The sequence below is a fragment of the Carassius carassius genome, chromosome 21, assembly GCF_963082965.1.
Source record: "Carassius carassius chromosome 21, fCarCar2.1, whole genome shotgun sequence".
In the NCBI taxonomy this organism is placed as follows: Eukaryota; Metazoa; Chordata; class Actinopteri; order Cypriniformes; family Cyprinidae; genus Carassius; species Carassius carassius.
The window spans coordinates 18,636,639-18,651,991 of NC_081775.1; the positions used below are offsets into that span (position 1 = coordinate 18,636,639).

A 15,353-nucleotide genomic window follows, 5' to 3' on the forward strand; every position below is an offset into this window, starting at 1 on the left:
AGACGTGTAATAAGCTTTTCAAAATAAGAGTTAAAACGTGCATCACCCTAATGATACTTAAAATGAAATATAATGGCAAATGAACGATAAATGTACACGTTTAAACTGACTGTAGCAAACACATTTTAATATAAAATCAATATCAATATCCAGGATGAGATTTGTAGTGCAGTTCTAGTAATCACACACTTACTTTCATAATTTGTTTTAATAAAAGCCATGTTTTGCTACAAATACAATTATGGCTGTCAAGAAGACTTCCAACTCAGTAAATGATAGTTACATAATTTATTCTGCTGCATACAGTACATTTGCTTCAAAGAAAATCTGTGACATGGTGGTTTTTGATTTTTTTGAAAGAAATTCAAAAGAAATGTTAAAAGCATGATCTAAATGGGCATACATGAGCTTGGGTGAAGGTACAATAGTGTAAAAACTAAAACAAAAACCTTTTCAAAAGCGGAGTAGAATTAAGACGTGAAACATGGTTGATTTAGTGGTGGTGAGAGAGGTTTAACAAAATGGTCTACACTAACTCTGGTAAACTGCAGTCAGATATGTATTTTCATTTGTTCATCATCAGATCATTGGTGCATCAGCATAGTCTACTTATAAAATGCATATAGAAAATCTACAAAGAATAAATTTTTCTTGGCCTCTTTGTTTGCTGCAGAGCTGTAAAAAGTTTTTTAAGTTTTGATAAAAATTCTCTTTTTTTTCCCAAAAACACTTGCGGAGGTAAAACAGGTTTCAACAGAAAAGCTGAATTCAGCCTTACAAGAGGTTGCTTTATTTTATGTTGGTTTAACTTAAGGATTCCTAGCTTTCACACTGTGATGTTAAATAAAAACACAACACCGCATACACACATCCAGCCTTTCACACTCACACACACTCAAGACAGACTGTCACGCACGCATGTCCATTGTCAAGTCACTGGCTTGGCAGTATGTCAAAAACTATAATTTCAAGTGAGCCGTGGGGATTTTAAGGATGTAGTGTTTCTCTCTGTCGCCTTCATCCTCACATTACGTCGGCACGTTTGTCCCTCACTTTGTTCCTTAATTTAGTCCGGGCTTTGAATGCAGCAGAGTTAAACAAATGCTGTGAAGAGACAAACTAAATTTATATATATATACACAGTGCTTATTTAATTAGCATTTTTGTGGCAGATAGTTTACAAAATCAGTTGAATCTGACTTCACGCTGCAAAATAAGACTTCTCCTCATGTCAGTGTCACTTTTTGTTATTTATTACATTAATAAGTGAAAGGTTCTAGATTACCCTCTCCGTGCGGGAGATCCTGCTGGCTTTGACAGACGCATCCAGGATGAGAGGAGGTCCAAGTCCAAAAATATCCCTCAACAAAGGATTAAACTATAAAAAAAAAAGACACAAAAACTCATTAAAACAAACACTGCAGAACAGTGGTTCTCAAACATGAGGCCGGAGACTCGAGATGACTTGATATAAATTAAAAATTATATAAAACAGCCCAAAAAAAGCATTAAAATAAGGAACAATAACTAGCAATTCTACAAATGTTCCACAAAAAAAGTAAATATATGAGGTAGCATAATTATGAATAAATGTGATTTCTATCACTAGAAATGTCAAGTAAATTAACAGAATCTTCAAATACCACAGGTATTTTATAAAGAGTATACATTTTTCTAGTAATGACAAGATATAAAATGTGTTAGAGTAGAAATTGAGAGCAAAAAAAATTATTTTATGATCTGTTTTAATTGGAACCAGAAGCTTGCATATGCATTTTGATTTAATTAAATATAGATACTTTTAGAAATACAGGTGCATCTCAAATTAGAATTTTGTGGAAAAGTTGATTTCAGTAATTCAGCTCAAATTGTGAAACTCGTGTATTAAATAAATTCAATGCACACAGACTGAAATAGTTTAAATCTTTGGTTATTTTAATTGTGATGATTTTGGCTCACATGTAACAAAAACCCGTCTCAACAAATTAGAATACTTCATAAAAAAATAGTGAATTGTTCACCAAGTCTGGTGAGTTTGCTGGCCAGTCAAGCACACCAACACCATGTTCATTTAAGCAACTTTTGGTGCTTTTGGCATTTTGGTTTTCAAAAAAACACAATGGACCAACACCAGCAGATGACAATGCTCCCCAAATCATCACAGACTTGGAAACTTAACACTGGACTTCAAATAACTTGGGCTATGAGCTTCTCCACCCTTACTCCAGACTCTAGGACATTGGTTTCCAAATGAAATGCAAAACTTGCTCATCTGAAAAGAGGACTTTGGACCACTGGGCAACAGTCCAGTTTTTTTTCTGACGTTGTCTGTGGTTCAGCAAATTCTTTGACACGTCTGTGTGTGGTGGCTCTTGATGCCTTAACCTCAGTCCATTCCTTGTGAAGGTCACTCAAATTCTTGAATCAATTTTGCTTGACAATAAGGCTACAGTTCTCTCGGTTGGTTGTACCCAAACCTTTTCCTTCCACTCAACTCTCTGTTAACATGCTTGGATACAGCACTTCCTGAACCGCCAGCTTCTTTGGCAATGAATGTTTGTGGCTTACCCTTCTTGTGAACGGGGTCAATGATTGTCTTCTTGACAACTGTCAGATCAGCAGTCGAGTTGATTAGCATGTCACCATATTCTAATTTGTTGAGATTGTGAATTGGTGGGTTTTTGTTAAATGTGACCCAAAATCATCTCAATTAAAAGAACCTAAGACTTAAACTACTTCAGTATGTGTGCATTGAATTTATTCAAAACACAAGTTTCACAATTTGAGTTGAATTACCGAAATAAATGAACTTTTCCATGACATTCTAATTTATTGAGATGCATCTGTATGTTAATTTAAACATGAACAAGCATGTTTCAATTTCTACAGTGCATTACTCATGTATAGATTCATATATTAATTATTTGATTTGTGAATTATTAAAAAAAAAAAACTTTCTCTAGTTCTACACAGTGTTATGCCAGCGATGAGCTGCAATTGGTCCTCCTCACCTGTAGGTGGTGTCTGACTCCAGACTCAAGCACTTCCTTAAAGGCATCATAAATCCTGTGGCGCATCCAGCCATCAATGTAGATGGCCTCAATCCCAAACTGGATCTTCTCCTCTGTGAAATCTTCATTCTGAAAATAGGAGGGAATGTTTGTTCTGATGTCAGTCAATTTTTAAACCATAATCATCCTCGATCAACTCGGTTTATTAGCCCTGCATGCAAATTTGCCATTAAATATTTGGATGTAACTGACATGTTATTTAAAAACAAAAGGCATGAGTTGTGGGTCTCCTTTCACCTCGATGTAGTGCAGCACCTCTCTGAAGATTGAGCGTTGTTTCCTGCGGTCATTTTTAGCACGATGTTTGTTTCCATCAGTTGCCAGGTTCTTTAGACTGTCACACAATGCATCGCAGTCCTCATACTCAAACTCCTGAAACACCACACACATTACTTACACTGCCATCATCCTGACACTCAAACCTATTCAGCATTACACAACACACACCTGATCGATGTCCCGTCCCAGTTCATACAGCAGAGCAATGGTCTCTCCCACAGCAATCCTGAAGTTCACCTCACTGCTTTCTAAACACGCGTGTAGACGTGGCATGTGGCTAAAAGACAGACAAAGAGATAGATCATATTACAGACAAATAAGTCTGTCTATTCAATCGGGGTGTTATCACATGGCTTTTTTCTCACCCTGATCAAAGCATTACATGAAAAATTATGTATTTTGTATTCACTGTGGTTTAGATATCAAAACCATTTTAGATCATGGATTTGTAACAACAAAAAGGCCCATACACTATAGTGTTGTCACAGTACCAAAATTTCAGTATTCGGTACCGATACCAGTGAAAATCCATGGTTCTCGGTACCAATTTCGGTACCAAAGCAAAACACAAAAATATGCTAATTAAAAAAAATAAAATAAAAAAAAAACTTTATCACTAAAAATAAAACCATACTTATTTACAATTGTGTTTACAAGTAATACAATTATGAAAAACAGTAAACAAGTTTCACCCAAATTTTATGTGTCTTTTAATTAATTAAATTTAAACATTTTATTTTTTGGTAAATAAAAGAGGATTTGCTATTAAAATTAAAACATGCAAGAAATATTGTGTGATTTATTTCTTTAAAAAATAAAGTTTTATTAATTTCTTCAGCAGTAGTAGCAGTATCACATACATTCTACTAAATAATAGTAATATTTCTAGCACAATGCCTTTATGTAAAAATGAACTTATTTTGACGGGTTGACGTGAATATCTTTAAATTGACACTGGTTTTACTCCAATGAAATGGTAAATTGCTTGTGAAGTGATGTATTTATATCCTCATCAAGAAGGCAGATCCTGAAATTACTGTAAGCGTCACACGCTTCAGTCTATGTAGTAAACAAACCCGCAAGTCTCTGCCATTCATTCATTCACACAGAGAACATGAACATGCGCAGAACATGCAGGATTCATATTTCAACCAACTTTTGTGGCTTAACATTTACAGATACTGGTCCATTTGGAAATTTGATTTGATTAATTTATGCTAACTTTGACAAATTCCGTGACTGTCCATATTAAAATGTAAGTTTCATTTTCATGACTGGATTTTGAGTTTCCGTCTGCGTTTTCTGCTTCGCGGAAATCATAAAGCTGTATGCATCAAGAACCAGGTTAAAAAACTTAACTTAAAGAAACCTGGTACCATAACATTTCCTTTTTTTAGTACTGACTTTGTACCGAAGTACCGGGTCTTTTGACAAGATTACCATAAAGGTGAAAATACAAGAAAAAAAGAAAACGTGAACTAATAACCACAGCTTCACAGAGGAATGTCAACCATTTTGATCATAACAAGACCACATTCAATGCCTAATTACTAAAGGGCAGGTCAAATTTACATTTATTCATTTAGCAGACAATCATCCAAAGTGGCTTATAAAAGAGGAATACAAAAAGCAATTCATCTTAAGGAAGCAATAACATGAGAGGTGCTAGCAATATAAAGTTATAGTATAAGAGTACAAGCTAGAACAAGGAGGGATATAAGAAATAGTGAGCATAGAAAAAGTAGTGTTTTTTAAAGATCTTTGTTTACTGATGTTTAGCAAGGAGATATGGGTAGATTTGTTGGTCCAAACATAATCAAAACAAGCACTGTAGCAGAAACGTTTGCAATTCCTCAGTAAATTTTTGTTTATCTCGCATTTGCTTTTTCGTTGACCCTTATCACTTTTGTGCCCTATTTTATCACTAAATGTGCAAAGAAGGTTTTTCTTTTGCGATTCAAACTCACTGGTTCAGAATGGTGTTGATGCGTGATGCAGGGCAAAGGGTGCAGAGCAAAGCCCAAGACTGAAGGGCGGCGCTGTGGAGCGCAGGGATCCCGGCTTTGACAGATGGCAGACTGCCATCACCCAGGGGATATGCACCCACAAACACACTCTCCAAATGACCAATAGATTTTAGCAGATCCTGAAAAAGACAGAAGGAAAAAGACTTCTACAAACATGCATATCTATAAATATTCATATGTTTTTTAAAGGTCTGACCATACCTCTGCATCTTCTGAGGCAGACACGTAGCAGCACATACCCAGAGCTCGAGCGCACTGACATAAGGGAAGTAAAAAATCCCATTTTAAGTATTAATGGAATCAAACAAATAAAGGTTTATGGACATATATTGAGGCATTAACTCACACTCTGTCGAGCTGACAGGCTGGCACAGCTGTCAATCAAAATGGAGCTGAGGATGGGGCGGAGCATCTTAAAGCCCTCCTCGCCTTCAACTCCTCCCCCAAGCTGCACGCACAAGAGAGCACACACTGTAGCAGCAGCGGCCTGCTCCTCTCCTCCACCTAAAGAGAACACCACTTTATCGAGTCAGTAAACCCAGCAAAGTAAGAGAAACCACAGCCTTGAATTTTCATGTAATTAAATTTTTTTTTTTTATATATATATATACACATTTCAATATAAAGTAACTGGATATAATTCAACATTTACTTTGTCCACTGCCAGAAAGTAAATCTCAATTAATCAATTCACTGCAGAAAGTGAAAGTAAAAACAAAATGACGGAGTTATGATGGCACTTTCGGCATTTGATGGCGCATATTCTCTCAGAGGCGACAAGAGACGAATCTACTGCAACATATGCTGATAACGGTATTAATCTAACGGTTTTCATTTATTCCCTTAATATTTCTAATATTACATTCATATAATAATATAAAATAAATAATATAAACATTCTGTTAAAAAGTTTTTTTTTTAAAGCTGGTGCATGAAAGAATCTTTTTATTGATGACTGAAGTGTTAATATTTTAAACATAAGCCTATAATTCATTGTATAATAGACTAATTTTAAAATACCTTTTTTAAAAACATTATTTGAGGAGTACTACATACTTAGCTTAATCTTTTGTTATCTTCGCAGTAAGTCAGTTATTTGGTAATTATTGCAGGAAAAATAAATTGTAAAAATAACAGGCCTAATAAATCTAAGAATGTAACAGGCCTACGTTAATTCGAAATGCCAAGTATCTTAATATTGCCATCAATTGACGTTATTGACTATCTCTGGATATTGTTGATACTAGATCTTCGTCTTTCGATGAACCCCATGAAGAGGAAGTTATCGCTGGGCCTTTCGCAGAGCGTGCCCATCTGCTAACATTATGCCACTGGGTATACAGCACATTGTCTGTAACGTCATTTGGGCTGCCTTGTTGAGCACAGTGGCACTGAGAACATTATATTTCACACACTTTAAGTTGTTTTATTTTCCAAATGTAATAGGATTTGTCCAACGAATCGAATTGTTCGGTTTGTAACATGTACGGAACCAAAAGCCTCATACCGAACGGTTCAATAAGAATACATGTATCATTACACCCCTAATATATATATATATATATATTAGTGCAGAGTAACATTTTATTTAATGACTAATACATTCAAAAAACTAGATTCAAAGTGTATTGTGCACTTCTTTTTTTCATTTAAAAGTAGACCTACTGCTATATGAAAAAAAAAGTGTAATAACATTTGGTTTGCAAAGGTGCTTTTTACAGCGGTGTTCCTTTTACATAGTAGCACTTAAAATATTTATTAGGCTACAAACTAAATATAATATAAATCTCAACTTATAACATTAATGTTAATTTATTATGTTAATATTATGTTTATAATGTTAATATATTAATTATGAAACAAGCTATTTGTCACTGCCAGGACATTTTTATAGAAAATATTTTATAGTTTGTTATAGAAAAACAAGTTATGCTCAGAGTCCAGAGTCTCGATCATAACATTATAACAGACATCTTCCGAGTAGAGACCTGCATGATTGCGGGACCCATCGCAGCAGAGTGCAGCGTGGGACAACACTTGATGGGAGGGTAGAGACTCATGTGTGAAGGATGTGGGAGAATAATTAGAGTGTGCTCACACTAGGCAATCTTAACCGTGCCAGTGTGTTTGACCCCCAAAGCCTGGGTCATTTGACTAGTGTGATCGCTCCATTTAGCAGTCCCTGGTTCGGCTTGAAGAGGTTGGCAAGAGCGCGGTTCAATTATATATAGATAAGTGAGTGTGAGCGCTAACCTCGTTGGAGTGCAGATCTTCTGATACTTGCTATATGATTGCGTGAATATTTCTGATCTGTAAAGCAATATATAGTGAGACGCGTGTTACCGCTTCCCATACGACTCAAAATAATAAACCACCAAGTTAACAAAACGATTCACTCCACTGTGTTGAGGAGTGCTTCTCTGCTGTCTTCATGTGCTATTAGAAAACGTCCTATTTCCAACTCATAAAGTCATGATTACGAGCTTGTTGCATTATTTTCTGTTAAAAAAATAACAGTGGTCTGTGAATGTTGATGCTTAGCCTAAATAATTTGATCCGGAGCATCCCTCCTGTGACCCATGATTTGTCTGTATGTGTATTCAGAGAGCAACGGACTTTCAGAATAATAAAAAACTGCATTAACGTGCGATAAAATAATTGTTGGCACTAATCAATTAATGTGTTAACATGATAATGTGTTAACTTGCCCATTATATATATATATATATATATATATATATATATATATATATAGAGCATTGAAGTGACCTGAAACCTGAAAACCAGTCAATATCTGGTGTGACCACCATTTGCCTCACACACCTCCTTCGCATAGAGTTGATCAGGTTGTTGATTGTGGCCTGTGGAATGTTGGTCCACTCCTCTTCAATGGTTGTGAAAAGTTGCTGGATATTGGCAGGAACTGGAACACACTGTCGTATACTCTGATCCAGAGCATCCCAAACATGCTCAATGTGTGACATGTCCAGTGAGTATGCTGGCCATGCAAGACCAGGGATTTTTCAGGTTCCAGGAATTGTATACAGATCTGTGTAACATGGGGCAGTGCATTATGATGCTGCAACATGAGGTGATGGTTGTGGATGAATGGCACAACAATGAGCCTCAGGATCTCATCACAGTATCTCTGTGCATTCAAAATGCCATCAATAAAATGAACCTGTGTTCACTGTCCATAACATATGCCTGCCCATACCATAATCCCACCACCACCATGGGCCACTCAATCCACAACGTTGACATCAAACCGCTCACCCACACGATGCCATACATGCTGTCTGCCATCTGCCCTGTACAGTGAAAACCGGGATTCATCCATGAAGAGAACACCTCTCCAAAGTGCCAGACACCATCGAATGTGAGCATTTGCCCACTCAAGTCAGTTACGATGACAAATTGCAGTCAGGTTGAGACCCCGATGAGGACGACGAGCATGCAGATGTGCTTGCCTGTTTCTGACAGTTTGTGCAGAAATTCTTTGGTTATGCAAACCAATTGTTGCAGCAGCTGTCCGAGTGTCTGGTCTCAGACTATCTTGGAGGTGAAGATGCTGGATGTGAAGGTGCTGGGCTGGTGTGGTTAAACGTGGTCTGCGGTTGGATCTACTGCCAAATTCTCTAAAACGCCTTTGGAGACGGCTTATGGCAGAGAAATGAACATTCAATTCATGGGCAACAGCTCTGGTGGACATTCCCACAGTCAGCATGCCAATTTCACGCTCCCTCAACACTTGCAACATCTGTGGCATGGTGCTATGTGATAAAACTGCACATTTTAGAGTGGCCTTTTATTGTGGCCAGCCTAAGGCACACCTGTGCAATACTCATGCTGTCTAATCAGCATCTTGATATGCCACACCTGTGAGGTGGATGGATTATCTCGGCTAAGAAGAAGTGCTCACTAACACCGATTTAGACAGATTTGTGAACAATATTTGAGAGAAATCTGCCTTCTGTGTACATAGAAAAAGTCTTGTGGGGGGGCAAAAACAAAAGTGCTGTGTTATAATTTTGTTCAATGTAATATATATATAACCCAGAAGTTTCACTTCAGGGTTCAGTGAAAACAAACACACATGTAAGACTGCAAAACCAGTCTCTGAGCCCTTAGTTGTAATGATCTAAAGAGTTGCCCATTGACTTTATCTTGAACTTTACATGCATGACAAATAAAATGAAGTCCTAATTCCCACCTTTCTTCAAGCTCCTTTCCAGACAGTCACTGATGGTGAAACGTCTCTCTAACAAAAACTCATACAGGACTCTGGAAGAAAACGCCAAGCGGAGACTTTCTAGTGCAGCCAGACGGGTCTTAGCACTGAAAAACACAAAAGATAAGAGTGAAACAGCTGCAAAGCTCATTTAGTTTTCAGTAACTGTGTGTGCTTGCATTGCTCACTGTTGCATGTCAGTGTATTGATACCTTTTGTCCATCAGATTGTCGATGCACTGCTTCAGTTTGTCTTCTGTTTCTTCCTGAGCAGTTTGTTCATCTACTACCTCACCTGCACAGCACAGAGAGTCAGTGTGTGGATGTTTTTTTTTTTTTTGTACTTGCATGCTTTATACATTTGTGATAAGTTTTATGTATGATCTTTATAAATTGTCTGTGTACCTGTGCCTTCCTCTATGACTGATGCACTCTCGCTTGCGCTGCTGTAGTGACTGAGAACCTCCGACGCCAAATCATCATCACTCACACCAGACTCGCCTCTCATCCCATTTCTCCCTAAAACAGTGAGCGAGAGAGATGTTATGAAGAGATAAAACATTAGTTTAATGGTTTAATTAAATAAAGGATGGGAATGATCACAGAGTGATCATGTGTGTTTTAACTGTCCACAGAGTTCATGTACCGGAACCTAAACCCTTTGCTTGTACAAAGCCAGAAGTTTTACTTCAGTGCCCAGAGAAAACGAAAACATATGTAGGATTGCAAAACCAGTCTGTACTTTTAAAAATCTGAAGAGTGTCCCATTGACTTGAACTTCAACTTAAAGTGTGAACAATCTGACTGCAGAAAAAAACTAATGAAAACCTGATTTACTCTAACATATAACTACACTTCTCAAGCCAGAAACAGAGCTCTGATTTGGGTCAAAGTTCACTGTCGCTCTCAAACACACACACACAAAGGTCCACCTGTTTCCCCTGAGGTACCACTATCATCAGACCTTTAGTTTAACATGAAAGTGCCAGTCATAGAAACATGAGGATCTGTAAATGGCATGTTTAAAAAATAAAACAATTTGAATCATTAAAACCAGGAAGACAGATTAAGGTGTAGAAATATCCTCTTGAGACTTTATCCTCTCTGCACTGATCCAACTCAGGATCATGAATCTACAGAACCAGATCTCTTCAGTGATCAGGTTATTCTGTGAAAGAGCAGTTCATACATTTTGAAAGATTCAAATCAAACATTTTGAAACTATTATGCATTATTTATTTGTATTTCAAACGGCCTTACTAAATATTGTCTAAAATGATATAAGTTTGATTCAATCATGATTTAACTTGATTAGTTTGTAAGGATGTGACTGATTTGTGAGCTGGTCTGCTTAAAACATCTAATACACTGCTGTTCAAAAGTTTGAGATTAGTTGGATTGTATTTTTAAATGTCTGTTATGTTCACACATTTATTTGATCACAAATATAGTACAAACAACAATACTCTAAAATATTGTTACAACAACTTAAAATGTCAGTTTTCTGTTGTAATTTTTTATTTATTTAATATTCCTGTGATGGCAAAGCTGAATTTTCAGCAGTCATTATTCCAGTCTTCTGTGTCACATGATCCTCCAGAAATCGTTCTAATATACTAATTTGGTGTTAAAGAAACTTTTTTTTTTTATTATCCAATTTTGTAAAAAGTAGTTGCTTAATATTTTTGTGGAAAGCATGACACATTCTTTTTAAATTCTATTTAAAATACATAAGTCACCACTGTCGATTTTGATCAATTTAAAACATCCTTGATAAATCAACAACAAAAAAAAGACTAAAGTTTCAAAACCTTTTTCCAAAGCTTCAATCAACTGGTTCACTGATCTGCAGATTTAGGCTAAAATTAATTCAGAATAACGTCAGAAGACCATTATAGAACTAAAAAGGACTCAAACTAAGAGCTCATCAATGGCAGTAACAATACATGCATCAGCATAACAAGACATATCAGCAGGAATGAGATTGGGAGGATGGGGTGAGGAATGGTCGGGAATTTATGAAAAACAAATCAGAGACAATCCACAGTAGTCTCAGACTTTGTAGAGTCAAAATGTGGATAGAAACAGTTAGTCAAAATATTTTGACTTGAGTTCCAATCTTTTCCAGAAGGCTCATCACTCAACAGACTGGACACATGTGATTCCCAAACAGCAGGGGGTACATTATTATTTAAATTCCACCACAAAAAGGTCAAAATACTACTTTTGTTATACATCCCAGTATGACTGCTCAAAGAACAATGAAGACAACTTCAGCTGCCTTAGTGAAAAGCTACTTGGCGAGACAATAACAGCCTCTAATCATGACAATGATTAATGATTTCCAGTATAAAAGGAGTTAAAATGAACACATTTATGGTTTCTTACCAATAAAGCTGAACTTTTACTGATGGGGCTGTGAATGTACTTTGGACCAAAAAAAAAAAAAGTTATGAAACCCTGATCTAGAAGTCTGCTTTCACAAGAAAGCAGAAGTGATAGATGCTTCTGGGGCCTTTTGGTTCTCAAGTCATGAAAGGCATTAGACAAATGAGAGATGATGAAAACAAATACACACGAATGGATATTCACATGCAGTTCATTAAACATTAATGGGGGTGAGAGGCATGAGGTCACAATCAAGTTTAGGCCACGCTACCTGCACGTGATACGGCTGTCTTTGACAACTGCAGCTGAAGCACTTCCTGTCGAAGTGAGCCTGCTCACAGTGAACAGGAGGAAGAGATGGATTAAATCAGGTCTTGTATCAGATCAATCTGACAATTCAAACATTTAACTGTAGAACAAGGCGAAATGCTACTCAAGCACTCTGCACAAGTTGTATCAAATGACTCTTTCAAAAATGCAACCCTGCTAAGAAAGCGTTTTGGTGTCCCAATCGGGACACAATGGTCTGCTTTTAATCAGGAGCAGTCCATTTTTCAACATGCCAGAATGAGAATTCAATATTAAAGAGTGAGGAGTCAGGTGCCAATTTGGATTGATTTGGGCAGGGACTGAGCCGGTCGGCCATGACGGTAGGAGACGCTATCGGTTGCCAGGGGCAACGCTTTCAGAACTTCACAGAAGCGTGACTAAACATTCCAGAGCTCTTTAATTTTTGCGCATTTATTATTTTGGCAGGACAGAGACTGATCTATGAATACGAGAAAGAAAAGGAAGTAAGTAAAGCAATGCAAAAAGATAAGGCGAAAGAAAAGGGACCATACAGGAACAAGCTCACACCAAGCACAAAACAGCGGTATTTGGAGAAGCTCTCAGGCATCCAAAATATCGACCCATACGAGCTCCCTGTAGCGGAATGGCACAGAGACCTGGACCATTTACCTCCATGCACATATATGGACATTGTGAATTATCTTGTTTTTGGTGTAAGTTACTACACAATGCAGGAGTTTAAAAGCCACAAGTCTTTGGAAAGTTACAAGGCTTTCTGCTATGGCTGGGTGCAGGACTTGGCCATCTACAAGCCTCCAGGTGGTGAAAACAGCGTTGTACTAAGGTACAACAGTGTTGTACTGGCTTTTTGGGAAGTCGTGGCCTAATGGTTAGAGAGTCGGACTCGCAATCGAAGGGTTGTGAGTTCGAGTCTCGGGCCGGCAGGAATTGTAGGTGGGGGGAGTGCATGTAGAGTGCTTTCTCCACCTTCAATACCACGACTGAGGTGCCCTTGAGCAAGGCATCGAACCCCCAACTGCTCCCCGGGCGCCGCAGCATAAATGGCTGCCCACTGCTCCGGGTGTGTGTTCACAGTGTGTGAGTGTTCACTGCTGTGTGCGCACTTTGGATGGGTTAAAAGCAGAGCACGAATTCTGAGTATGGGTCACCATACTTGGCCGTATGTCACGTCACTCACTCACTCATAACTTTCTTCACATGCGTTTTAGTGTGTTGTAATTACACTGCATTTAGCAGACACTTCTTGTACAAATTGACAAAGTCTCCTCGCCAGGTCAGAGACTTGCTCTCCCTGATGCGGTGTCCATTTCGGTAACCTAAAAAACTATATTCCATTGTTCCTATGTATCGTGTGAAGTACTGGAGCAGTTTTTAACGCAGCAGTGACTTCAAGGCATGGTAAAACAGTGTGGAATTGCGAGAACGTCCTATACTACCAAGTTAACAACACATGTAAACAATCATGTTTTGCCGGTACAATCCTGCCAACATGGCGGAGAGGGTGAGGATCCCGCGAGATACCGTGATATCGAGGGGAGGGGCTCTGTACGTTATGACAACTCCTCACTATCAATGTCCACTAGTGCAGTTGTGAAACCACCTGAAACCAGTTACGACCAGCAAACCATTGTTTTTCTGTTTGTTTTGTTTTCAGAATGATATTAACATACATTCATAAAGAAGATTTGACAGTGCGCGTGAACTCATCAAAAACATTTTTCTTTTTTAAACGCAAATCCAGTCTTCGTATTGAGACAAATAGTTGAAAGTTCAATAAATAACTAATCTTTCTGTTCGCGTGAGTAGTCCGGCAAGGCCCGGTTTTCGCGACTCCCTGACACTTGGGCTAAATATAGCCTACACGAGCTTCACCTGTTATGCTGCAGACTAAACCTGACAGTCAATCATTTTGCTTCTATTCAGATAATGCAAAGGGCAAACATTTTCTAAAATAATCATTGTTAAATATTTTGTTTATTATGCATTCAATATTTTAGATGACTGGCGCTTGAAATTAGGCTAATTGTAAATGGTGATGTAATTGTTACAGCAACATCAGCAAGACCAAATCAAAGCTGTAACGCATAATTTCTTATAACTGTTATAACGCATTATAACGCATAAGTTAATCTAATTATAACGCATAAGTTAATAGAGCGTTAAGTTAAAAGAGGAAAAAATCTAAATCAAAAAATCAGTTGCCAGCTGGTCAAAAATGTGTCACACAAACAATGGCATGTAGTCTTATATTTAAATGTTACTTTATTTTATGGTTTAAGCATAAATATTCCATAATATAGTGAGGTTTATGCTTATAATAAAATAATAATTTACCAATGGTTTAATAAATAGCTTTAAGTAACGTTAACGATAAATTATATGAAATAAATTATTCGCAATTATGCAAGTACACCGATCTTGTTCTAAGGATAAGTAACTGGAAGAAAAGACAAAACTATTGCTTGGCGATATTTTGTCGTGTGACCATGTTTATATAGTGTGTGACAGCAGGAAGCATTAAACTCACCCTTACTGGAGCTGTTCCCGCCGCGTTTCCCCTTTTTGTTTCGTGGCATTCTGACAGCCGCTCCAAAACAGGCCCAAAAGAAACAGATTATACAGAACAATGAGCGGTAGACAATCAACAATTTATCAACCAAGAAATCCTCTCCAGAGTATCAAAATTCTGCGATCTGTGCCGTTTGGCTCCACGCTTTAGGCTCTACCAATGAAAGATGCGTCTGGCACCAAAATCAAAATACTTCAAATTCAGTCTTAGTTTTCGTATTTATTATCTATGGTTGTCCCCAGGTAACCGATATCTAATGCCAGGTTGTGATGGTAAATGTATTTTGAAATGTTTGGGACGGAGTATCGTGCACGTTGCTTCTTCAGATTCCACCATCTTCCCATCGGTAACAGCTTGCACACCCGGCATGCTCCTCCTCTACGGCTCACACCGCTGCAGAGAATTATGGGTAATGTAGTTCGCTGTATGATTCCGTCTGAGGGCCTCTGTGAGAGAAGTAAAATCGAGAACTACAAC

The 15,353-nt window shown here is 37.6% G+C and overlaps 1 protein-coding gene across 2 annotated transcripts; it reads right to left on the reverse strand.

Moving 5' to 3' along the window:
* Positions 1 to 273: 273 nt before the first annotated feature.
* Positions 274 to 15,260, reverse strand: ifrd2 (interferon-related developmental regulator 2). Of its 2 annotated transcripts, XM_059503577.1 has the most exons (13): positions 14,835 to 15,260; positions 12,267 to 12,326; positions 10,013 to 10,126; positions 9,821 to 9,902; positions 9,591 to 9,715; positions 5,724 to 5,881; positions 5,579 to 5,632; positions 5,318 to 5,496; positions 3,519 to 3,627; positions 3,309 to 3,443; positions 3,012 to 3,140; positions 1,286 to 1,378; positions 274 to 1,104 (listed from the first exon to the last, which is right to left on the reverse strand). In XM_059503577.1, the coding sequence occupies exons 1-13, from the start codon at positions 14,881 to 14,883 to the stop codon at positions 1,024 to 1,026; spliced, it is 1,368 nt and encodes a 455-aa protein (XP_059359560.1). In that variant the 5' UTR covers positions 14,884 to 15,260; the 3' UTR covers positions 274 to 1,023. The 2 variants fall into 2 exon arrangements, with proteins under 2 accessions (XP_059359560.1, XP_059359561.1); XM_059503578.1 differs by lacking the exon at positions 12,267 to 12,326 and having other exon boundaries at positions 14,835 to 15,259.
* Between the last annotated feature and the right edge of the window lie 93 nt (positions 15,261 to 15,353).

Coding starts and splice junctions, on each gene's coding strand:
- ifrd2 (XM_059503577.1), bottom strand. CDS start 14,883: ATGCCACGAAACAAAAAGGGGAAACGCGGCGGGAACAGCTCCAGTAAG. Junction 10,127..12,266: donor GACAGCCGTATCACGTGCAG/GTAGCGTGGCCT, acceptor TCACTGTTTTAG/GGAGAAATGGGATGAGAGGC. Junction 3,444..3,518: donor TGGGACGGGACATCGATCAG/GTGTGTGTTGTG, acceptor GTGGTGTTTCAG/GAGTTTGAGTATGAGGACTG.